Source organism: Plecotus auritus (assembly GCF_963455305.1).
Source record: "Plecotus auritus genome assembly, chromosome: 4".
NCBI classification, from domain to species: Eukaryota; Metazoa; Chordata; class Mammalia; order Chiroptera; family Vespertilionidae; genus Plecotus; species Plecotus auritus.
The window spans coordinates 13,320,251-13,346,126 of record NC_137775.1 but is presented as its reverse complement, the minus strand read 5'-3'; the positions used below and the strand labels follow the sequence as shown (position 1 = coordinate 13,346,126).

Sequence of the window (25,876 nt, the reverse complement as noted above, 5' to 3'; positions counted from 1 at the left end):
TTGCCAAGTTCATGATGAGACTAATAGTCTATCTGGTTTGTTATAGAGTTAACAGTGATTAAATAAGTTTAGCATGGTTTGACTGAGCTATAACCACTATAATCACTTAATACTATCTTGAAATGACAGTAGTCTTTCATCAAATTTTTAGTTTTTCTCTTTCAGGCTGGATCTTCATGTATTCCAAAGAATTTATATATTTTTTTCCTCACACTTATAAAAAAATGTACAAAACTCACAGCGAAATTACAGACATTTAAAAATAGTGCAATCCTCTATGTACAGCCCAAAGGCTATATGAAAAGTAGTGATATAAACAAATCATTCAGGAGATATTTAAATCAAATAGAGGTATTCATATAGAATCTCCCCATATCCATTACTTAGTTCTTTGTTAAAATTGTAGTTTGACATAGTCTTACTGTGATTAATTTTGGTATAGTTTATTTCTTAACACTGTATTTTCCAATTTCTTCTAAGGACTTTATGGTAATTAAGATAAAGATTGATAGAAAAATATAGTTTTATTATAATTTTCAATATCTATAGTCATTACAGATATAAGTTGTCTCTTAATTCTTTATGTGGGAGCAGGCACTATTATATAAGAAGTGGTATGTTATAAAGAAATTAAAACAAGAAAGTTCCATCCTTTTAAAAACAGTTAACTTAATACAGTAAGATGAAGTCTCTTGATCTGGTGAAGGAAGTTCCTTTGGTTTAAAGTGAAGCCTATTGCTTTGCTAAATAATCTATTCATTGGATGCCATTTGTGAATTGGAATAACACAAAAGCTGTCATATTAGTACTTTAATTATACACATTCAGTCCTTTCAAAACTAATCATTTTAAAAGAAATCAGAATCTGCAATTTTATTATCATTAGGCAGCCAAGCTACCCAAGTAACGTTGTGTAAACTAAAAGTCCCGTATTTTACCCTTATTCAGCATATGCTTTATTTTTCAGAAATAAAACACTTTTAAAACAGTGTATAAAAGTAGCCAAATACTAATTTATAAAAAAAGAATTTTAGAATAATGATTAAAGAAATGCTGCCCTAGTTATAATACGGTAACTTTCCCAGAAACCTTTCATGTGGCAGGTTACAGTAAGAGAAACCCCTCCTGGCACAGTTCACTCTCTAAACCTGAGGTACCTGAGCTCTGTCTTTTCTCCCGTGGCCATATACCTTCTTAGTCTCAGCCACATGCAGTCTGTTCTCTCTGGTTAGGCTTTTAAAACGAATCACACAAGAGGCTTTAGTTTCCTTTTTCAGCTACCTCCTCTCAGCGCTTTTGCTTCTGTTCACAAGTGCAGTCAAAAAGGACTATAGGAGGTAGCTACACAATCCTATCTAATAAAGAGGGAATATGCCAATCGACCATCACAAAGATGGCGGCGCCCATAGCCACAAGATGAGGGCGCCCAGTCCCCTCAGCCCTGCCGGAGTACCCCAGTCCTTTCAGCCCTGCCGGGGGGGTGGGGGGTGGCAGTTGCGTAGTGCAGCCAGACCTGCCCCCAGCCGCCCAGGCCTGGCCCGAGGTGCAGGCAAGCCTCGGATGTCAGCTGCCCAGCCGCCCAGCTGCCCAGGGCCGCCTGAGGCTCAGGTAACCAGGGCCAGCTGAGGCTTGCGTTGCTGGCAGTGGTAACAGCAGAGGTGTGATTGGGGCATCGCCTTCCCCTGATTGCCAGGACGCCTCCCGCCCCTGAGGGCTCCTGGACTGTGAGATGGAGCAGGCCGGGCTGAGGGAATACCCCTCCAGTACATGAATTTTCATGCACCGGGCTTCTAGTATTTGATATTTATAAGTGCCCCCATCTCTTTTTTCCTGATCAGAAGATCTTTTCATGTTAATACCCTCATCCTGTTTTTTCTAAGTCTGTGCACAAAGAAGAATTATTCATTAATTTCAGGTGGTTCACACCTGTTAGCAGCTTTAGAAATGTCTTTATTGAAAACTGCTTTTAGGGTGAGAGTCGATATTCCAATTCAAACACAATATATTGAGTCAAACTGGTTCCATGACGATTAGTTTATTGTTTAAAGTGGCTCTACTAATTTATGTTCTAACTAGAGGCCTGGTGCACGAAATTCGTGCATGGGGATGTGTGTCCCTCAACCCAGCCTGCACCCTCTCCAATATGGGACCTCTCGAGGGATGTCCGACTGCCCGTTTAGGCCCGATCCTACCGGGCAGTCGGACATCCCTCTCACAATCCAGGACTGCTGGCTCCCAATCACTCGCCTGCCTGCCTTCCTGATTGCCCCTAACCGCTTCTGCCTGCCAGCCTGATCACCCCCTAACAACTCCCCTGCCAGCCTGATTGATGCCTAACTGCTCCTCTGCCAGCCTGATTGCCCCTAACTGCCCTCCCCTGCAGGCCTGGTGACCCCTAACTGCCCTCCCCTGCAGGCCTGGTCCCCTTCAACTGCTCTCCCCTATAGGCCTGGTCCCCCACAACTACCCTGCCCTGCAGGCCTGGTCCCCCCACAACTGCTTTCCCCTGCAGACCTGGGTCCCTCCCAACTGCCCTTCCCTGCAGGCCCGGTTGCCTCCAACTTCCCTCCTCTGCTGGCCTGGTCACCCCTAACTGCCCTCCCCTGCAGGCTTGATCACCCCTAACTGCCCTCCCTTGCAGGCCTGGTCCTTCCCAACTGCCCTCCCCTGCTGGCCATCTAGTGGCAGCCATCTTGTGTCCACATGGTGGCAGGATCTTTGACCACATAGGGGCAGCCATCTTGTGTGTTGGAGTGATGGTCAATTTGCATATTACTCTTATTAGATAGGATGGTGATTATCTTTTATTTAATTTCTTGTAAATGAATTAAAAATGCCTTGTTTTTCTTAAGTAATAATTGGGTTTAGTAATTATTTTATTTTTATTTGCAGTTTCCTTCCTGTAGTCTAACATAATAATAACTTGAATATCTTTCTACTATTGTAGGCTCTTGAAAATCATTTACAACAAAAACATTCTGCAGAGCTTCAGTCATTGAAAGATGCACACAGGGAGTCAATGGAGGGCTTCCGGGTAGAAATGGAGCAGGAACTCCAGACTCTTCGGTTTGAATTAGAAGATGAAGGAAAGGCTATGCTTGGTATTTTGAATGGATTATAATTTTGTCCTATTAATTTGCACATCCTTCTACTTTAAAATTTAACATGAAATCACAATTTTTTTGTGTGTTTTTTTAAAAATATATTTATCTGTAATATTTTTTTAAATATGCTAAACCTCTTTTTATCCTTGGATTATAGCTTCTTTACGCTCAGAACTAAATCATCAACATGCAGCTGCAATTGATTTGTTACGGCATAATCATCATCAAGAACTGGCAGCTGCTAAAATGGAGTTAGAGAGAAGCCTAGACATCAGCAGGAGACAGGTAGAGAAAACATTCTGTTCTGTGCTTATTTCTTAAATGTGAGTAGATTTGAAGGTTCACAATTTTCTGAAAAGTATTTTATAATAACTAGTATTTTCAAGTTATTATTATTTACTATCTAGATTTTTTAGTGCAATGAAGGCTATTATCGGTTTATTAGACTTACGACTTTTACTTTGTTGGTCTTCAGCTATGTTAAATGACCAGCCCAAATTTTCTTTTCATCACTAGAAAATTTTAAATGAGTAACCTTATAATCATAGATGGAAGTTATATTTTCCTCAAGTGGGCTGCTGACATTGAAATTGACAATGTCTAGCTAGGCCTGTATTATTAGTATGATCTACTGGTCATCATATGCTCTTTTTACTTAACCTTATATTTTACTTAACCTTAACCTTATACAGGCCTAGCTAGACATTTTTAAACTTTAGAAAACTGACTTCTAAGAAAACAGAAGGAAATTTAACTGTCAGGCAAGATAACTGCATTTATGTCAGTGGCCTCTGGACATAGTCTGCTTTCTAAGCCATGAGATATGTGTGTATATGTGTGTTGGGATGGCCTCCATAGACGTGCGTCCCTTTCAGATCAAAGGACAATGGTGCCAGCATCTTATAATAGACCACGTAACCTGTTGAGTGTGTGAGAGCCCTGTGTTCTGACTTCAGCTCTGCCATTGATTATAAATCTTCCTTGGACAAATCATCTCTTGGGTTTTAGTTCGCTCATCCGTAAAATGAGGGAAATGTGCTTTTATGGTCTTTTGGGTCTCTTGTAGCTCTGACATTATTGAAGCTGTAGCCATATAAACACTTATATATATGGAAAGAGAAGAGGCCTTGAGGTTTTCTCATTTCAGCAGTTTGCTTTTGAAGTAATGCCAGATGTGTTACATTTGACATTCCAGTGTTCCATTTTCTTTCCCTCAGATAAACACAGAAAGCAAATATGTAGAAAATTTTTAAGAATTATTTGCATTTTGCAGAGTAAGGAGCACATGTGCAGAATAACAGATCTACAAGATGAATTAAGGCACAGAGAGCATCACATCTCTGACTTGGATAAGGAGGTACAGCACCTTCATGAAAATATAAGTGCCCTAACCAAAGAATTGGAATTTAAAGGGAAAGAAATTCTCAGAATACGAAGTGAATCTAACCAACAGATGAGGTATGTATGCCTTTAATTATATCAGGATGAATTTGCAGTGTTATCTGACAGACTGTTGTGATGGTATTTAGCAGTACAGGCCTATTTTTATGACTAGACTGTCTTCTAATAAGGTATTGAAGACCATTTTTGACCTTGTTGACTATGTTATAATCTAGAACGTAGATGAAATTTATATTGTGAATGATGTATATGCATTCATCCACCTTGGAAATTGTAGAAAATTAACTAAAATCCTTTAAAAATGTTATTTCAAAAAGCATTAAAGGAGACAACTTTAACAAGCTAGAAGATTAAAGTGAGTAACTTACTTTAGGTTATTTCCATTAGTTTCCTATATATTGTACCTAAAGTCATTTCAAATCTGGTAAAATAATAGAAAGTTTGAAAGCTTGACTTGAGAATAACATTTTCTTAACTAAAAATAAATTAAACAGGTTGCATGAACAAGATTTAAACAAGAGACTTGAGAAAGAGCTGGATGTCATGACAGCAGACCACCTCAGAGAGAAAAATATCATGCGGGCAGATTTTAATAAGACTAACGAGCTACTCAAGGAAATAAATGCAGCTTTACAAGTGTCGTAAGTCACATTATATTAAAGAAAATTCATATGCCGATAATAAACTGAGGAGCACTGTGCCTTACCTCAGCTTAGCTACTCTTTTGAAGTAATTAAATGATACTTAAAAAAGAAAACAAGTGTATATCACAGATGGTAATTGTAGTATGACATTTTTTAGGGTAAGTCAGTCGAACGATTATGTTTATTAGCTGCTACTTCTATAATTCTACTAGGGCGAAAATCTGTCTAAAGACTGTCCCTGAGGATCATGAACTGTCATCCATGGTGAAAACTCAAAAGATGTCCCCAATATAAGGTTAAGTAAAAAGAGCATATGATGACCAGAAGATCATACTAATAATACGTATTTTATAAAAAGGTCAAAAGATCTTTAAAAAACAAATACAAAATTTAAATGAGAGTGGTTCCCTTTAGGAACTAGAATTAGGAAGTATTGGGGGTAAGGAAGAGCAAAGACTTCCTTTTTAATGTTTTATACTCTACTTAGATATTGTTTGAATTTCTATAATAAGCATTTGTTTTATGATTTTAAAAATCAATAAAGGTAAAATATAACAAATAAAGCCATCACAGTAACTAATATTATTAAAGCCCAAATTTCTAATTATTGTTTAATGTTTAAAACAATGTTTAATAGCCCCTCTCTCTCCTAGACACTTATTTCATAAACTGCTGTAGTCAATGCAACTAGCATTTACTTCATCTCTGTGGCCCAAACCCTGGTCCTACTTAAGTTATCTCAGAATAAATCTACTCTAAGCTGCTGTAGATGGTTTATTCACCTTCAGTCTCTCCTCTTCCAATCCATTAATAAAAGGTCCATAAAATACATAATTATCTCTACATACGTCAGCAAAGTCAAAATAGTGACTAATCCCATAATCCTCAGTCTCAAAGTCAAAGTTCAAGTCATTGCTTCAATAAACATTATCCTGCCTCATCCCATAGTCACCTTATTCCCTGGCTGCTGCATTTGGCTCAGCCCTGCTGACCTTCTTGCTTTCTTTCTTAGATTCTCTGTATTGTCCTCTACAATCTAGAATAACCTCCTATGTCATTACTACCCTAGCTCCTTTCCTCAACCTAAAAATAATCTCCTCACATTTCACCCATTTAACCAATTAAGACTCACAGTAAATATTATCGTTATATATATATATATATATATATATATATATATATATATATTACCATATATACTCACATTCACGTAAACTGAAACAGAATATAGACCTCCTGCCCTTGACATTTACTTCAGTGGCCTCTGGATAAATACAAACTTTCACATTAGTAGGCACTCAATGACTGTTTCATAAATAAACTTTTTGAGGATTTCCTATAACATTTGCCACTTCATAAAATTACTTTTGAAATAATGAGGAGACTCATGAGATCGTTTCCCCAGCCACGGTGATTTTTGTTGCTTGCTGTTCTTGGAGGTAATTTGAGCCACACTAAGAGCTCAGATACCTGCCATATAGAAGAGTTTATAACCACAGGCATTTTGCAAAAATGAGTTACAGTAAACCTCAGTGCCTTCATCATCTGTGGGGAGAACTCCACGTTCCCATCTGTTGTTCATGGGGATGGGCTTCTTGCGATATCCCAAGAAAAGGAATTTTCTGAGACTCACACCAGAGGCTGAGATATTGTAGAAAGCTTTATTGCTGTGAATCAAACCCCTGAGTTTCTGGGGTCCCATTTCTCTTTGTTGGACCAAGGAGGAAGCGTAGCTGTGGCTTCAATGGAGCAGTATCCAGTCCAGCGTCAGGCTAGCTTGTTTGTGTTCCCTGTTGCAGTCCATCAGTCCATTGTGTGTGGGGTCCGCATGGCCACGGGCCACATGGGTGAATGCAAGAGAGCCAAGAGCATGAGCTCCTTTGTCTAGGGGATTATGTATTTCCAAATTTTCCTGGGCTTGCAGTGGCCCCGCCTATTCTGGCCAAGGATCTCTGTTCCCAGGTGTGACTGACAGGCACCTTCCTTAGTCACCCCAACTTCACTGCACATGCATCTTTCTCCCTTTGCTTGGGCCCATTTTCCAGTGATTTGTGGAGAATGGGCCAGTAGATCCCTGAGGCGTGTGAAGCTGCAACTTCCTGGAGAAGCTGCCCAAATGGCCATGCTAATAATGTGTGGCTTCCCTTCTGCTCCTTTCCTGTTATTAATAACTGGCTAATTACAGCAGTAGCACCACGGCTCTCCTTTTTCCTTTCTCCCTCCGTGTTATTTATCAGGCTGAGGCTGAAATCCTGGCTTCCCCCACTGTATACGCTAAGAAAGCATGCTGACAGAAAGGATAACCTCTGTCTGTCCCGTGTCCTGTCTCCTTCGGAATGTTAGTTTTTGTTTGTTTTAGAAACAAATGAGAGAATGGGCTGTTTTAAAGAACTCTGTTTAAGCTAAATGTAAACATACACTAGAATGGCAGATCTTTATTATGCAAAAAACGGTCTATTTTACATTAACCTCTCACTATACTGAAGCAAAAAGATAATTTCTTCTTGGAGGAAATACTGAATTTCTGTACTTGGACTTTAAGTAGGTCAATAACCCCTAATTGAAAAGAAGCACTCCACCACATCAGAATTACTTAGTCTTTAAAAGTTGTTTGAGTTCTCTTATCTGTTGCTTTCTGTTGTCCTTTGGTTTTTAAATACCATTCAGTTTATTTTCATAAACTTGGTGAGATAGGGATGTAGTAATCCCATTGTCATAGTCATCTGGGTCCACAATTTTTTTGGGGGAAAAATGTTTGCCATTGAACTGCTTCAGTTGCTACTTTTCCTGCAAGCTGTAGAGAAGGATGGTATAACCGAGTTCTTTTGTCTTTATACAATTAAAATCCTATATAATAAAAGGCTAATATGCAAATAGATCAAACGGTGAAACTACCAGTAGCTATAACATGCACTGACCACCAAGGGGGCAGACGCTTAACGCAGGAGCTGCCCCCTGGTGGTCAGTGCGCTCCCACAGGGGAAGTGCCGCTCAGCCAGAAGCTGGGCTCATGGCTGGCGAGCGCAGCGGCAGTGGCGGGAACCTCTCCCGCCTCTGCGGCAGCGCTAAGCTGTCAGTTGGACATCCCCGGAGGGCTCCCGGACTGCAAGAGGGCACAGGCCAGGCTGAGGGACCCTCCCCCCCAGAGTGCACTTACTTTGTGCACCGGGCCTCTAGTTCTAAAATATACGTGTGCCTCATAATACCTTTGTTTGGCTCCAAACTCTCAATTTACTGATTTTTTTGTCAATTATTTATTTTAAAAAGCAGCATGGGAGGACTATCAACTTGGAAACTTTTTTAAATACAGTTTTAGCCCTAGCTGGTTTTGCTCAGTGGATAGAGCGTCGGCCTGCGGACTGAAGGGTCCCAGGTTCGATTCCGGTCAAGGGCATGTACCTTGGTTGCGGGTACATCCCCAGTAGGGGGTGTGCAGGAGGCAGCTGATCGATGTTTCTCTCCCATTGATGTTTCTAACTCTTTATCCCCCTTCCTTCCTCTCTGTGAAAAATCAATAAAATATATTTTTTAAAAAATACAGTTTTATACAGCTTTTTAGGCATTTATATTTTAGGTTTGTGTTGTCTATGAACCATAGACATTGACCTATATATTCTCAAATCCAAAAAATAAAAATAAAAATAAAAATCAGTGCATGCCTGGGGAGAATCCAACAGTGACCCTGAATAGTAATTGTATATATTCTACTTCTGTCTGTTCTCCTTTTGTGTTACTTTTAACGGGAATCCCTATTTTGAGTAATAAGACTATATGTACTTGTATGGCTACCTCAAGGCAGTGTTTCCCTCACACTACCTTTGGGAATTTGGTTATTTCTGGCTGATATTATTTTCTTAATATTTTTAATTGATTAATTTTAACTTAAAAATTTAACAGAAAAACTTAATTATCTCTACACTAAAACCATAATCACTACTGAAAAATTATATCTATTATTCACATAGAGATTAAGCTATAGTTACATAAATGTAAATTCTGTGAAAATGAAACAATATTATTAGATTCTAGCTAGCATGATGTTCACAGCCTGCCTGAGTGTTGTGAAGCAGGGTAAGAGCATATATTATGAAGGTTATTTAAGATATATGGACCCAAACAGACTTTCTTCTTCTTGTGATCAGAAAGACTAAAGGAGAACAAGTTAAAAATCATCTCCTGTACCTTCAGTCATTCACACCTAAGCTTTGGGAAGCAATGCCGGCTTAGAATGTTGTGTGAGGCAAGTGAAGGAAGTTAAAATGTTGACTAGTGTTGACGTGAAGTGGTATCGAAATAGGACCAAGTGTTCTTCCTATTAGGATTTCAAAAGACTAATAATTGTGGAAATACTCTTGCAAGTTAAATCTATATCATATTACTTGTTTTCTCCTTTAATGCTTTCCCATTTGTGTTTATGTTGATTCCGTCTCTCCAATTTAATGAATTATCTTTTTCCCTTCAATATCCAGGTATTTGAAAAAGATTTTGGTGATGTAAGGGTATTTTGTGGAGAAGATTAACTGATAATTTTTTGTAGGTAAAGAATGTTTAAGCTAAATGAAAACAACTATTAGAAATTAGGTTCAGAGCAGACCTTTATTATGCAAAATGGTAGCTCGGGAATTGTAACTGATTTTAGACTCACTTTACATTACCTTCTTATTGTTCTAGATCAGTGATTTTCAACTGGTGTGCCACAAGAATGTTTAAAACATGCAATACCTAACTATTTAGTCAGGAGCACTGACCTCTTTTCCCCTAGATTGTCAAATAAAATAATGACAACAGACAACACAATAGCAGTTCTGTGCGAATGAATCAAAATGATACCTATTTTTTGTCAGATTAGCAAAAAAATAATATATACTTTGGTGTGCTGCAGAATTTTAGCAATTAGTTTATGTGTGCCATGAGATGAAAAAGGTTGAATATTGCTGTATTAGAACAAAAGATAGACATAAATTTATTGTGTGTGTGGGGGGGGGGTGGTGTGTGTTAGCGACCATTAACAACCAAGTATTCTTGTTCAGCTGTAAGTAGTTGTTACCTTGCTTTTAATGATAAGGAAAGTACTCCAGTGACATCTTGTGGCTACTCCAGTGTTAAACCCAAATGCCTTTTTCTTTGGTTTCTCAAGCTTTTTAAAACCTTTGCCCATAAAATATAAAAGTTTTGTCCATAAAATGCCATATAGTGATAAAAGCAAGGTCACTTTATGTGAGCTCAGTGGATCACATTTTCCACTCATTCTGCATTGTCACAAAGGAACAAAAATAGAGATAGTGGAACCTCACACTGAACTGTCAAAGTCCCATCTGATCTTGAGACAGTTACTTCCTAACCCCACACCTCTTGTCACCCTCATTCCTCCCCACCTCCAGGTTAGAACTTTAGCTATGGGACTGGATAGGGGACCAAATATGTTATCTCCACACCTTTGGGTTGGGCTGAGTTAGTGGAGGAGTTTCCTGAAATTACTAAAATACAGAGATTCTGACACCGCTCTGGAATTAGGGGATGGGGATGGTTTATCCTGTTGAGTGAATAAATTTTCCTGTGAATCTTCATTAACCATAATTTTATTGAGCTTAAGTTTTATCCTTTTTATTCTAAAAACAATAATGATTTTTAATTGTTTTAATTATTTAAAATTTCTGAAGTTGAAAGTGCTTTCCCCAAACGAAGCCAGCAGTTTCCATTTGTATGTTCTGAATTCTACCCTGCTCTAAAATTTTAGACTCTTCAGGGTCCGTGTCTCCTCTGCTCGTTAAGTGCGGCCTCTATTCTAGTCTTCAGTGCCCTTGGCCCAGATACCTTGTCATTTCATTCACGGCAGCCTAGGCCTCGAAGGACATACAGTTCTCTTACCTGATAACCCTTTTTTACAGTGCACATGGATTAGCTGATAACAGCATTTTAAAACTGAATTTTTTATAGACCAGGAAAGAATGATTTCATATGTGTGTCCCTTGTTTCCCTTTCCTCTGTATTTTTTTTCTTGTCCCTTTTGTATATGTTACCAAGCTTTATGTCATAACACAATATTGTATTTGTGGTGGGTTCTAATACTAAGCCTACATTTCCAGCTAATTTAGTAGCATTCAGTATATCATTTCTTCTACAGAGCTTACCTTACCTCAACCCCATATACTCTTGGAATGGCATAAAATGAATGAATTATTCAAAAAGTACACAGCAAAACCTTTAATATCTCTAACCCTGGAGCATTTTTAATAATGCTTTAGTTCTTGAAACAGTCCTATCATTACCCTCTGAAATTTTAAGGAAAAAGTTTGGTTTTTAGTTTTTGTGTGTATTCAACTGGACTAATATGAAAAACTGTAGTTATTACCAAACCTTGCTGAGTCATCTTACTGAGCTAAAGATTTTCTTGTTTTTAGACTAGAAGAAATGGAAGAAAAATATCTAATGAGAGAGTCAAAACCAGAAGATGTACAGATGATTACAGAATTAAAAGCCATGCTTACAGAAAGAGACCATGTCATAAAGAAACTAATTGTAAGACATTTTGTTTTTGGTGTAACCATGTAGCAAATCAATACACTGTTTATTGGGAAAACATGGGGAAATATTTTTAAGTAACGCTAAACAAAAATTGGAAGTATAACCTATGTGCATTGTGTTTGAAAATTTATTCAAATGTTATGAACAAGGGAAAGAAATTCTAAGTAATTTTAACATTTAAATTTGGTGCTGCTTTTTCAGTATTTTTAGTGCATATCAAATGTTTAATAATATGTCATTGTCAGTGTACAGTTAATATACTATTGAAGTGTCTGTATTATACATGCAGAATTAGAATTGGATAGGAAAGAATAGCGCATTCATGCATTAGTCTGCATTGTACACTTGTAGGTTAGTTAGTTAATTTCCTAAACTGTGTTCCGTGAAAACTGTTCCCATGGTGGACAAAAGGTGTCACTATGAACCCTAAGCCACAGGCTCTCTCTTGAAGAGTCTCAGTTCACATTGAGGAGTTAGGGGTTCTGAGAAATCCATCAGGGAACAAAATACAAACTTGACAAACACACTGTTTTCATTAAAGCCATTATTTCCTTACGAATAAAAAGTACACCAACATTTTAAAACTCACAAAACATTTCAGAGCCTTCTAAAATTACATTTTCTGATCAGCAATTAACATGTTGCCTTTTACTGCCTCTGACATGAGAAATCTTTCAGAGTAAAACTAGAAGTTGAATACTGATCATTCTGTTTGCTCATCGATCCCTTCAACTAAAAACTTTGGACATCGGCGTGCAAAGAGAGCCTACGAGCACTTGTTTCTGAAGTCCTTTTCCCTTAACGTATCTCTTTTAGCATCTAGAACGAGTCTGTTGTCTAGGTTTAGAAGTTCCTGCCAAAAGCAACAGACAGCAAATGGATTGGGGTTTCTAGATGAACCCAGGAGCAGGCATTGGAAAGATAGAGCGTGTGCTATGCTGCTTCTACACATTAACTGCCCAGTTCCCCAGGCATTGTGAGCATGAGCACAGGCCTCACAGACTGTTCTGTCTGGTCGCAGTAGGTTCATGGAAAATTACCTTACATTCCAGGCACCAAGTTAGCAAGTGCATTACATATATTTCATCTATGGTCCATAGAAATAGCTATTGATTTTCTAGCTCTTACTGAGTGTTACAGATAAAATTGTATTTTTTCCTCACAATAGGATAGGTGTTAGACTTCAAAGAGTAAAGTAACTTTCCAAAACAACACAGTTGGTTACAAAGCCAGAAATCTAGCCAAGGGTTGTTCCACTCTCTTTCCCCTACAACCCGATTCTGTGGACTAGGAGGCACATGGGCTAAAATGAATGATGAAAATGACAGTGGTAACTAAGAGAGAGATGAAAAATCTAGTTCTACTAGAGCACAATCCTACATTTCACACTGTTCCATTTACTTATGTTTACTTCCACTCGTCTGGTTATTCAGTTAGCACATGTTGTTAGTGAAGACAAAAGCAAAGTGTTTGTCTCTGTATGGGCTGTTCACTTTGTCTCTGTCTGTGCTTACAACTGCCGTCATACATGGTTGTCTCAGAGAGGAGCTTAGACAAGATCAAGCATCTTTCCAATACTCAAGAACAATGCTATATCCCAGTGTCATCTTCACGTGTGGAAACAACTCAACCATACACACAGCTCCACGAATGCAGGTTAAGCTGGCCCACACTGCACAGTCAGTCCATTGCAACAGAGATGGGAACACATAAAACATTTAGACCCAGTCTTAAGGCAAAAGGTATTAAAGGGTAGAGAAGAGAGCTGGAGCATAGCGTTTGAAAGATGTTGAAAACTTACCCACCAGCAGTCTTTAAGACACCGGCAATCGGGTTAAGAAATCTTTGAGCAAGGTATATAAATCTTTATTCAGGTTTTTATTAAATTTTGAATGAAATGGCATTTAAACAATTAAGTTGTTAAACTTTCACTAGAAAATGTTTAAGAGATGTTTGTAATTCTTTTGCATAGGAGGATAATAAATTTTATCAGCTGGAATTAGTCAATCGAGAAACTAACTTCAACAAAGTGTTTAATTCAAGTCCTACTGTTGGTGTTATTAATCCATTGACTAAGGTATGTGCTGTACACACTGTGAAATAGGGATATGGTTTAAAACTTGATTAAAACTTTATAAAATATTTGGAGTAGCATAGGCTAAACCTTCCAAAATATGTTTTCTTAAATTTAATAATCTAGGACTAAAATCTATGAAAGCTTTATGTATTCATTTTCAGAATGAGACTCCAATAATATTCATTTATTTGTTGATAATGCTCCTTAAAATAACATTTTATGGTGCTATCATTTTGTTTTTCATATCTCTAGAAAAACTATCTTCTAAGGCTCCTCAAGACAACCTCTTGTCATTTCCTAGTGCTCACAACCTCTGGGGACCCTGCAGCTCTGTGTACCCAACAGCTCCCCCTAAGTAAGGCCTGCCCTCTTAATGGACATTGGGTTGGACCGACTGTCAGAGAAAGACTTTACTTTTCTCAGTCTTACGACTTTTCCTTAGCAAGGAAAATTGAACATAACCTATTCTGACCCTTTATTACTCTTTTAGGATAGAAGATAAAATTGAACATAACCTATTCTGACCCTTTATTACTCTTTTAGGATAGAAGATAAAATTGAACATAACCTATTCTGACCCTTTATTACTCTTTTAGGATAGAAGAGCCTTAGAGACAAATGAAACTTTGTACCCCAGTTTTCTATGGCTCCCATCATAGTACTTTGGGTATAATGGGTATTCAATAAATATCTGTCCAGTTGCAAAATTTTACCCTATTACCTGTAAGGCACCAAAATTACTCTAGTGATGAAAGCAACTAATAAGGAACAAATAATTATGTATATTGGCTTCCTAGGATTACATATATTTTGGCAAAAGTGCTAGTGCTAAAGCTATTATTTAATGCGGATTTTGTTAATTTGCACATCATACCTAATTTAGGTATGTTAGGCTGTTAGTCAGAAATTTTTGTTTTCAAAGGCCATCAAACTTCTGTTAAGAACATGGAATGTGTCCGTTCACAAATTAAAGCTTTCCAAACTTTAAACTTACTAGTAGACGTGTAATAAAGTAGAATGACTGAATTAGGGAGACCTATGGCTGTGTAATAAACTTACTAGTAGACGTGTAATAAAATAGAATGACTGAATTAGGGAGACCTGTGGCTGTGTAATAAACTTACTAGTAGACGTGTAATAAAATAGAATGACTGAATTAGGGAGACCTGTGGCTGTAGCTCCAGAGCCTAAAATACTGCCGGGCACATAGAAGGCTCGCAATAAATAATTGGTGAGTGAATGAATGTAGTCAGTTTTAGTTTTAAGTTCATAATTTAGGGTGAGCTAAGTTTTTAATTATAAAGCAAGATTAGGAGACTTGTTAAAACAAGATATACTCGAAATATTTTCCTTGTATTTATTGTTCATTGGAATTAGGTTTGTAGCTACAAAACAATTACTACAGAACTTTACCAATGATGCATTTGATTTCTTAAAATAGAAATCTTCAGTAGGTTTGATTATGCCCTTTGGTGACTGGAAGAAGAAAATGCAAAAGATATATCTCTCAGAACTTTCAGATTATTTTTGACTCCTAAGAGTGACTTCAATTTCCACAAATAGTTCTGAAGAAAACACTATTCTTTATTTTTTCAGTTATACTAACATAGGCTCCTTATCAGAGACTCCGTGGTCACAGACTATAATATAGAGGACAATGTTTAGTGAGATTATTACTTTGTAAGTAAAGGAAATGGGCCATCTTATCTATTAATTGTATTTTTTCCAACCTCTGGAGTCATTTCCAACATTTTTTTCATACATTTAATTAGTAAAATATGGAAATATTTAAAGTATTTTACATGTTAATTTTTATTCTGCATAGTAAGATTATGTTCATTGATTCTAGAGGTGTGAATAAAGTACAGTTAATGATTTACAAGCTGATAATTTTTTAATATATTTTTTATTGATTTCAGAGAGGAAGGAAGAGAGAGACACTCACACATCAGTGATGAGAGAGAATCATTGATTGGCTGCCTCCTGCATGCCCCCCCACTGGGGATTGAGCCTACAACCTGGGCATGTGCCCTTGACTGGAATTGAACCTGGGACCATTCAGTCCATAGGCCGAGGTCTATCCACTGAGCCAAACCAGCTAGGGCCTAGCTGATAAATTTTGATAATCTGCTATTGTATTCACCATTTCATCTGTTAATTTTAAAGAACAATTAAAAATTTAAAAATCGATTTGTTTTATAAACTTTAATTTTTTGTAAAAGATTGTGAGACAATTAATACTATCAATTAATTGGGAAAGGAGATTTAATTATGCAGATTTAATTTTCTCTCTTCAGAAAGATGGTGCATTAAATATAAAACCAAATTATTTCTCTTTCTCTAAGTCAACTTTAGATCTTAAGTAGAAATATGAGATTTGTTTCAAACTGTATTGCCAAGCATTTTCTTATTCCCTTTTTTTTCCAGGCAAGGACTGCCTCCCTCTGACAGATGGCTAAAGTTCACAGGACTCTCTTTTAATATTATGTTTAACTTTATACCTTCTCCTAATTTTAACCTAAATCCTCATGCTGTCTGAAAAACCTACTCTTTTCCCCTCTTTTACTCCTAGTATTCTTTACCACTTGGCATTCTTTCCACCTCCTCCTCCCCTCCCCATGAACCTTTCCTGAATGTTTCTCCTCATTCTTTTGATCCTGACAGCATGTCTGTCTGTGAGGATTCCATGTAGATAAAGAACACCTCCAAGGATCCCCAGACCACACTTTGGGTAACACTGGTTCATGTTATTATCCCAATTTAACAGAAAGCTTCCAAAATTTTCCCATGCCAAATTGATATCTTCTATGATTCCTCTTTTCTCTCTTGTCCTTATGCAGGGACTATCCTCACATGTATTATTTTTAATGCAGCAAAAGAAGAAGAATGATAAATCACCAACAAACAGGTTTGTGAGTGTTCCCAATCTAAGTGCTCTGGAATCTGGTGGAGTGGGCAATGGACATCCTAACCGTCTGGATCCCATTCCTAATTCTCCAGTCCACGATATTGAGTTCAACAGCAACAAGCCACTTCCACAGCCAGTGCCACCCAAAGAGCCCAAGGCATTTTTGAGGTGAGCCCCGTCTCACCAGTGATTTTTTTTCTTTCCTTTTTTTAACTTGAGAAAGTTATCTTCTTACATTGTAGAAATCTACTTTAAGAACAGCCTAGGAAAATACTGTGAAATGTTTTCAAAATATATTGATCACCTCTCTAGAGAACTCTTTTTTGATTTTTAAAAAGATATTTTCCAATTTGTTAGTCAATTTTCTAAATGTGTAAAGAGGTGTTAATGTAATTCACATGCTTAGAATTTTAATGTTTATGGACTCTTGCTTCATTTTTAGTGTTGTCACTGATTTTTCATTAATAATCCATCCTTATTAGAGAACTTAAATTTTGTTTTAATTTAGTGGCTTTTATTTGTTTCTGTTTCTTGTGTTATATGTTTATTTTTTTTTTCCCTTTCTTGTTTACCAGGCTTACTTATAAACACACAGGCTTATTGCCAAAATAAAAACTATGTCAGCTCTGGAAACTCAATGATATACATAAGCAAAAAATAAGTCTAGAAAAAATAGTGTTTATAATTGGCATTCCAATTTTAAGTTATCTCAGAGGTGTTGATTAAGTGTATTAATGAATAAAATTTAAACAAAATCCAGTTATTTATCCATTAAAGATTAAAGTCAGAAGGTACTGTCGTTTTATGCTTATTTATTATTACAGATTATGTGCTGCTTTAAATTTATTTACTTTTAACTTATTAACTCTCAGCAGCATCACTAGTAAGAGTCTTACAGGTAGACTGTCTTTTTCTAGGTTAAGTGATTAATGACATAGTTAATGACTAATTATTTTAAATAGAAAAAATGGCAAGAAATAAAAATAGTCAAGTGCACCTTTGAATGTGTCTGCTGCTAAATATTTTGTGTTGCTTATTTTCCCTTGTGCATGGGTATGTTCAGGTATCAGTAAGATGCATGTGCATGAGCTCAAGGAACATGACTACTGGAGTTGCCATTACACATTGTTGCGTGCCTTGTAATTTCCCCCAAAGACGGTAGGGATTCTTTTATTTTCTCAACTAGCCCCAAGAATCTTTAGTTTGACTTAAGATAAGTATAAATTTTATAACTTTGAAGGTGGAGGGGAAAGTGACTTTTTAATGCACTCCTTTTCCCCTAGAGTATTTGCACATGGAATTATGAAGTGAAAGTTTAATATAAATATATACCTATAGTAAAAATACTATACTGTGATTTAGTTACTTACTTTAGTTGTATCTAAGCACACATCTGTACAAAAGCAAGTGCTTGTGTCAGATTCTGAAATTAACCAAAAGAGAAAAGACACTGAAAGAGAGGAATGTTATCTTGTTCTCTCTCATTCCCCACCATGCCTGAATTTTTTTTTTTTTTATTCAAAGAAGGTGACATTATTTTCCTCAACTGTTTGTTTTTTTTAAAACTGTGACGTGGCTCCTCCTGAACTGACTTCACCTGAGCTGCTGATGCACTCTCAGGCCCCCATGGCATGGAGAACTGAATCTAGGGTAGAGGAGTAGCGATCCTTTCACACACATCTACCTAGGAAGCCCCTTGAGTCATCTACACTGGTGTTTTATGTGCTTTACCCTTCATTTTGCAAAACAGCTTAATGCTGGGTTACATGTCTCTCTTTTTATGAATTCAGTCCTCCTCAGAGTGAAGCTTCCCCGGTGGCTTCTCCAGATCCCCAGCGCCAGGAGTGGTTTGCCCGGTACTTCACATTCTGAAAGAATTGGGTTGGCTCAGCTCTGTGTGGACTAAGAGCATGACCTTAGGATCATTATGCGAATAGGCCTTCCTATGTCAAACACTGTGAATGAGAAAGTATTTGTCTCTCCGATTTGAAAATGCACTGTATTTCCTGTGATATTTATTGGAATCATTCTTATAAGGTACTATGTTATGTGTGTAATTATAATAGTTATTTTTATTTGAGATGGAAGAGTCTTTAACCTTTGTAATTACTGCATAATAAATTTTGTTAGAACAAATAATGATGCTTTGCATTTTATGTTTTTCATTTTTTTCAAGTAAGCTTATTTAATTTTTAAATACATTTTGATCCCAGGTAAGACGTGTCAAAAAGTTTTACTGCACAATAATTATAAAATACTAAATTATTTGGTTTCAATAATCGTAACAAGATCAGGAGGGACAAATATGTCATCTTAATTTGTTCCATTACTATGTATAGTTATAATTAAACTGTTCTCTAAATTTACAAGGCTATTCCAGTCCTTCTCAACTTCTTCCAAAAAACTGAACAAGAGAGAATAATTCCTAACGCATTCCCAAATTGGGAATGAAGAAGTAAAATTGTCACTATTTACAGATAGCATGATTCTATATACAGAAAACCCTAGCCTGGCTGGTGTGGCTCAGTGGTTGAGCATCTACCTATGAACCAGGAGGTCACAGTTAGATTCCAGATCAGAGCACATGCTTTTATTTGTTTCTGTTTGGACTTAATTGCCAGTAGGGGGCATGCAGCAGGCAGCTGATCAATGATTCTCTCTCATCACTGATGTTTCTATCTATCTCTCCCTCTCCCTTCCTCTTCGAAACCAATAAAAAAAAAAAAAGAAAAATGTTTAAAGATCTACCTGACTCTTGAACCATAAAAAAGAGAAAGCCCTAAAGACTCCACGAACTATTAAAAACAATAAAAATGCAATAAAGTTGCAAATTTTGACAAATTGACATACGTGCACACACTAGACACAGATCTCACACTCTTTACAAAAAATTAACTCAAGGTGTATTGTAGATTTAAGTGTTAAACACAAAACTGCAAATTCTTGAACATACGAAAAACCCTAATACCCTTGGTTTGGTGATGACTTTTTAAAAAAACACCACCAAATGCACAATCCATGAAAGAAGCAATTATTAAGCTGGACTTGATTAAAATTAAAAATCTGCTCTGTGAAAGACAATGTCAAGAAAATGAGAAGATAAGGCCACAGCTTATCAAACACATGTAATATTTGCAAGGCATATCTGACAAAGGACTCTTAAAAGTCAACAATAAGAAAAAAAGCCACCTGACTTAAAAATGGGCAAAAGAGGCCCTCGTCAGTTTGGCCCAGTGGATAGAGCATCGGCTGAAGGGTCCAAGGTCCCGGGACGCAGATTCGATTCAGGTCAAAGGCATGTACGTTGGTTGCAGGCTCAATCCCCAGCCACGACTTCCTTCAATGTGTCTCTCTCACATTGATGTTTCTTTCTCTCCCCCTCCTTTCCACTTTCTCTACAAATCAATGGAAAAATATCTTCGGGTGATGATTAACAATAAATAAATAAACAAATAAATAAATAAAATGGGCAAAAGACCTGAAATGGCACCTCACCAAAGAAAATATAGAGATAAAAATAAGCATATGAAAAGATGTTCAACATCTTATGTCATCGGAGAAATGCAACATAAAATGACAATGAAACACCTTTTAGAATGACCAAAATCCAAAACACTGACAATACCAAATGCAAGTGAGGATGTGAAACAACAGGAATTCTCATTCATTGCTGGTGGGATACAAAATGGTACCGCCACTTTGGAAAACAATTTGGTGGTTTCTTACAAAATTATACCATATGTTCCAGCAGTCATATTCCTTGGTACTTACGCAAAGGAATTGAAAGCTTATCTGCACCAAAACCTGCACATGGATGTATATAGCAGCTTTCTCCATAATTGGCAACACTTGGAAGCAGCCAAGATGTCCTTCAGTAGGTGAGTGGATCAAGTGTGGTACATGCAGATAATGGAACATTATTTAGCACCAAAATGAAATGAGCTATCAAGCCATGAAAAGACACGGAGGAACCTCAGATGCATATTACTAAGTGAAAGAAGCCAATCTGAAAGGCTACCCACCTAGTGTATGACTTCAACTATATGACATCTCGGAAAAGGCAAAATTATGATGACACCAAAAAGATCAGTTGTTGCTACCAGTTAGGTGGGAGGGAGGGATGAACAGACAGAACACAGAAGATTTTTAGGGCAATGAAACTATTCTGTATACCACAATAGTGTATACATGTTATTGTACATCTGTCAAAACCCACAGAATGTACACCACCAACAGTGAAACTACTGTAAACCATGAACTTTGGGTGATAATCATGTCAATGTAGGTTCATCCATTGTAACAAATGCACCACTCTGATAAGCAGATGTCAGTAGTGGGGTAGGTTGTGGGTGGGTGGGGACAGTGGGTATATGAGAACTCTCTGTACTTTCTGCTCAATTTTGCTGTGAACCTAAAACTCTGCAAACTTAAGTTTATTATTTTTTATTTAAAAAATAAATTTTAAAAGTTCAATTGTCTTTCTACACACTGGAAAAGAACAATCAGAAATTGAAATTGAAAATATCATTTACATAGCATCCACAAGTATGATTTCCCCCTTCCGCATGTCTTTATGGGCAAATCTGAGTTATAGATTTAACAAAAAAATAAAACATTGTTGAGAGTTATTTAACACCTAAATGGTGAGGTTTACTTTGTTCAAAGGGCATATGACTCAATATTATTAACATGTAAAGTCTTCCTATATTGACCTACAGATGCTATGCAACCGCAACAAAAATCCCAGCTTTTTAACAGAAAATGACAAACTGGTTTTAAGATTCATACGGAAACACAAAATTCCAAACATCTTTGAAAAAGAACAAAATTGAATGCCAAACACTATCTGATTTCGACTCCTTCTAAAGCTACAGTAATCAAAGACAACGCGATATTTTTGTAAGGATAAGACAGATATGGCCACAGAATAGGAAAGTCTTAAACCACACATATAAGGACAACTTTATTTTTCACATAAATGCAAAGGTTTTTCAATGGGAAAAGGATAGCTCTTTCAAGAAATGGTGCTAGCTATCCATAGGCAAAAGAAGTTTACCTAAGATCGTATTTTCGCATGTACTAGTACAAAAATTAGCTCTAAATGGATCATAGGCCTAAACATAAAATCCTCCAAAACTTCTACAAGACACAGGAGAAAAATCTTCGTGGCTTTGGGTTTGGTCGAGTTCTTAGACCAAAAGAGTAATCCAGACAATGCCTCTGAAGCAAGCACCGCACACCTTCCCATTCCACCTGGGGCCAGAGCTCTGTTCGGCCCCGCCCTGGACTCCTCGGCCCCGCCCACTCTCGGCTCCGCCCCGGACCCTCCTGGCCCCACCCCGCCCACTGCGCCCCGTCCACTCCCGGCTCCACCCAGATCCTCCTGATCCCGCCCCTCCCGCTGCGCCCCGCCCCCTCGCGTCCTGCGGCGCCAGGCGGGGCGCGCGCCCGCCCGCCTCCCCACCCGGAAGAGCCGCCTGAGCTGCGAAGTTGAGCGGTGCGCGGCGAAGTTGAGCGGTGCGCGGCCCGGCGCCCGTCGGGAGCGCGGGCCCGGCCGAGCCGCTCCTAGCGTAGCGCGTTTCGCCTTCACGCGAGGCGGGCCCTCCGGAGCCTGCGCGCCCCCGCGGCCGACGGCGCCTCCAGCGGCCTCGCGTGCGCGCCCCGCCCCGCCCCCGCTCCAGCTCCCGCCGGCCTCCTCGCGCTCCTGGACCAGCGGCATGACACCGCCACCAGGTCGGAGCTCCCCGTGCCCCTGCGCCTCGGGAGCAGCGCACCCCGAGTGACTTCTGATACTGCGTATTCGCCCGTAAGTGACAGCCGCCGCCTCACCGTATTTATTTTTTCTCCCCCAGTTCGTCCCAAGTCTTGCCCACATTTGCTTAGTTCAAAACTATTCAACTCCTGGACGGTCCAGTGACAGAGCTGCCCGGGAGCCGAGCCCGAAGTGCCAGAGACCTGCCCAGGCGTTGTAGGTCAGGGCTGCGTCCAGAGATCTAAGTGTGTGGACAGCAGCCCTGGGAGCAGGGCTCGATCACGTTTGCCCAGCGGCCCGCGGGCACTGGGCTGAGGGGAGGGCGGGGAAGGGGCGGATCCCAGGAAGTGGCCCGCCCAGGCGAGGGGGCGTGGCTCCTGGCAGGTGCGGCCAGGCGACTGGACCTGCATTGATTACCAGGGAACCAGCTAGTAGTCGCCACTTATTCACCCTCCTGGTTTTAATTGTATTTTAACCTTAAATATTTCAATAAGAAACTGGAAAGGGGACTTGAAAGTTACAAAAGAATAAGTGTCTCCAGTTTATCTATCTAGGTGGGTAACGTTTATCGGGTTAGCAATCTGCTTAGAAACAATTGATCAGTTTTGCAGTTATTGAAAATGAATGCTATTTTTTTAAATATATTTTATTGATATTTTACAGAGAGGAAGGGAGAGAGATAGAGAGTTAGAAACATTGATGAGAGAGAAACATCGATCAGCTGCCTCCTGCACACCTCCTGCTGTGGATGTGCCCGCAACCAAGGTACATGCCCTTGACCGGAATCGAACCCGGGACCCTTCAGTCCGCAGGCCGACGCTCTATCCACTGAGCCAAACCGGTTTCGGCATGAATGCTATTTTAAAAGAAGATGCTCTGTTTAAAAAGACTAGGCGAAATTTAATCTGACCTGAATTTGAACCATGAATTCTATGGCTTCCCCCTTCCTGCCCTGTGTGGAGCTGTCTTTTAAATAGCTAAACTTGTGGCTCCAAATTTAATATGCATTTATAGAATCTTAAAGATTCTCTTGTAGCCACTCTTGGGAATACAGTTTGTTTTTTGTGTTTTTTTTTTTTTTTTAAACCAAAGGCCCCATCATGGAAATTCTGTATGATTAGTTCCTTCCCGGATGCTTTGTCTGCTTTACACTTGGCTGAGTGTATATTACCTAACCCAAACAAATTACTTACCAATGTAGTGGCCCTAATATCCATATACTCATTGGTTAATCTCTCACTGGCATCCTGTAGTTGTCAGGAGAGCCTAGTGCAGTCAATGTTAGTTGAATGAAATAAGTCAAATTAATATACACTTGTCCTCCAGTGTTCTCTCTCTGTTTCCAAACCAAATAAAAGTGTCTTAAATGATCAAGTTTAGACAGTTTATTTGGGATTGCCACCCCATTTAAGTTTAATCCTTTTCTCCTTTGTGTTCCTATTCATATTGCATTTTTACCATTGTTGGAGTGCTATTATATTGATCTGTCCCTTAGTACTCTGAGGGGATATAGAACCTTTTAACTGTGCTTTTATTTCAAAGCATTGTGCCTTGTACTTGGGAGGTATCTGTGTGTGTACATGAACACAGAATGGGGTAGGCCCTTTTAATCTGTAGATACAAATTTTAAAAAATTATTACCAGGAGAATAGGATAGGTGATGTAATAAAATATACTGTACTTATTTATCTAGTTGGTTTTTTTTTTACACTCTTGATGGCTGTTTTTTTGCTGAAGCCCATAGTTTTCCTGTATCAGAAAGAGAAAATAGGAAATAAATTCACCTCCAAATTGAAATTTCTAAAGCCAGTCTAATAACTATTCAAGTCATAACTGGTGATCAATCTGAATAGTAGTGTATGTTCTGTTTATGTAGCAGAATATACATGCATGCATGGGTGTGTCTCTGTGTGTGTAATTACAGAGACAGAGAGAAGGAGAGAAAGAGATGTTCTTTATATGAATAAAACCCAGAAGTAGGATGCTTGCAAAGAACTCTACCAGGAGAAACTTTAGCCAGAAGTCTGGTACTTAAGATTTTATACTTGAGAACAAGTGTATGTGTGGAAATTAGTTAAAGAAAAGGCAAGGACCTTTTACATAATCTAGAGTTAATGAGGAAGAAGTTTTGGGAAACGAAATGGGAAAGACATTGGACCATTTTGGAGTTGATAATCAGTACCAACATAATTCTTTACCCACTTAAAAATAATACATTTACCAAATAACAGGTAATTTAGATCTAATTAAAATGTAAATTCAGGTAGTATTTTGAGATTATAGTGTGACCTAAAGTCAGGATGATTTGCATGCACACATTTTTTGTTAATTTGTGTATAAGTCTAGCAACAAAGGTATAATACAGTTCTTTCTTTTTTTCTTTAGTTACCTAGATTCAAGATGAATAGTGATCAAATTGCACTGGTTGGTCAAGTGTTTGAGTCATATGTTTCAGAATACCATAAGAACGAAATTCTTTTAATCCTGAAGGAAAGAGATGAAGATGCTCATTACCCAGTTGTGGTTAATGCCATGACCCTTTTTGAGACCAACATGGAAATTGGGGAGTATTTCAATGCATTCCCCAATGAAGTACTAACTATTTTTGATAATTCACTGAGAAGATCAGCCATGACAATTCTCGAGTCCCTTTCTCAGCCCGAGGGTGTCTCCATGAAGCAGAATCTTCATGCCAGGATATCAGGTGAATCATTTAAGAATTTCATTGCCATCTTATTCTTCTTGGAAGATTTTTGAGAAACCTTAACACATATTGAATATATAATACTAAGAAATAATTGTTATTTGTACTTAAAAATATTTTTATTATGCAGTTGATACAGAACCAGGGCTTTTCATGAAGCATTCCACAGAAATTTGGAAATAAGTTTGTTTTCTGAGAGTTACATTGTAAAGGCAACACAGAACAGAGCAGAGATACACAAAAATTATCCTAAGCAAAATATGATACAATCTACGTTAATATAAATACAGAATATTTTCATTAGAGAGTGGGCAAGTCAGTCTTGGAAGCACAGAAAAAGAAGCCATAGTGGCAAATGTTGGCAGTGCCCACCATGTTTGTGTAGTACATAGTATATGGAAGCAAGTCTCCTCAAGCAATAGGAATGTCGAGTATCTGTGGACTTGTAACCTGCAACACTAAACTAATGTAATCTGGTACCTTAAGCATTCAGCTCATCTGACTAATTTGCTTTAAAAAAAAAATCCCATGTTTCCCAAACGACCTTCTGATTATTATTATATTCGGCTTTCAGAGTAGATATATTCTCAGGGAGAAAATGTGCTGACCACAGAAACTTAAAGGATAATCATACCTGTTATGATTATTTCTCATGAGCTTGGCAAATTTGACAGATCTGTCTTTTGTGTGCATACTTATGAGGTTTCAGAGCTACTAAATTCTGAGGCCCAGGCAGTGGACCATGTGACATAAACCAATGT

At 38.1% G+C, this 25,876-nt stretch overlaps 2 protein-coding genes across 12 annotated transcripts in view; both read left to right on the top strand.

Annotated features, from left to right (window-relative positions):
* Positions 1-18,798, top strand: part of FAM184A (family with sequence similarity 184 member A) — an 89,312-nt gene extending 70,514 nt beyond the window's left edge. For 4 of the 11 annotated variants that reach the window (XM_080663389.1, XM_080663390.1, XM_080663396.1 and 1 more), the window contains 8 exons: positions 2,948-3,101; positions 3,262-3,389; positions 4,378-4,562; positions 5,000-5,146; positions 11,551-11,668; positions 13,647-13,751; positions 16,592-16,827; positions 18,450-18,798. In XM_080663389.1, coding sequence (XP_080519515.1) covers positions 2,948-3,101; positions 3,262-3,389; positions 4,378-4,562; positions 5,000-5,146; positions 11,551-11,668; positions 13,647-13,751; positions 16,592-16,827; positions 18,450-18,531 — 1,155 coding nt within the window. In that variant the 3' untranslated portion in view covers positions 18,532-18,798. Of the gene's footprint in view, positions 1-2,947; positions 3,102-3,261; positions 3,390-4,377; positions 4,563-4,999; positions 5,147-11,550; positions 11,669-13,646; positions 13,752-16,178; positions 16,327-16,591; positions 16,828-18,449 lie in introns of those variants that run through there. The other 7 variants (XM_080663392.1, XM_080663388.1, XM_080663397.1 and 4 more) reach the window with 4 other exon arrangements.
* A 3,322-nt stretch (positions 18,799-22,120) lies between these two features.
* Positions 22,121-25,876, top strand: part of MCM9 (minichromosome maintenance 9 homologous recombination repair factor) — a 69,472-nt gene continuing 65,716 nt past the window's right edge. Inside the window, exons 1-2 of the mRNA XM_080665801.1 lie at positions 22,121-22,465; positions 24,797-25,115. Coding sequence (XP_080521927.1) covers positions 24,812-25,115 — 304 coding nt within the window. The 5' untranslated portion in view covers positions 22,121-22,465; positions 24,797-24,811. The remainder of the gene's footprint in view (positions 22,466-24,796; positions 25,116-25,876) is intronic.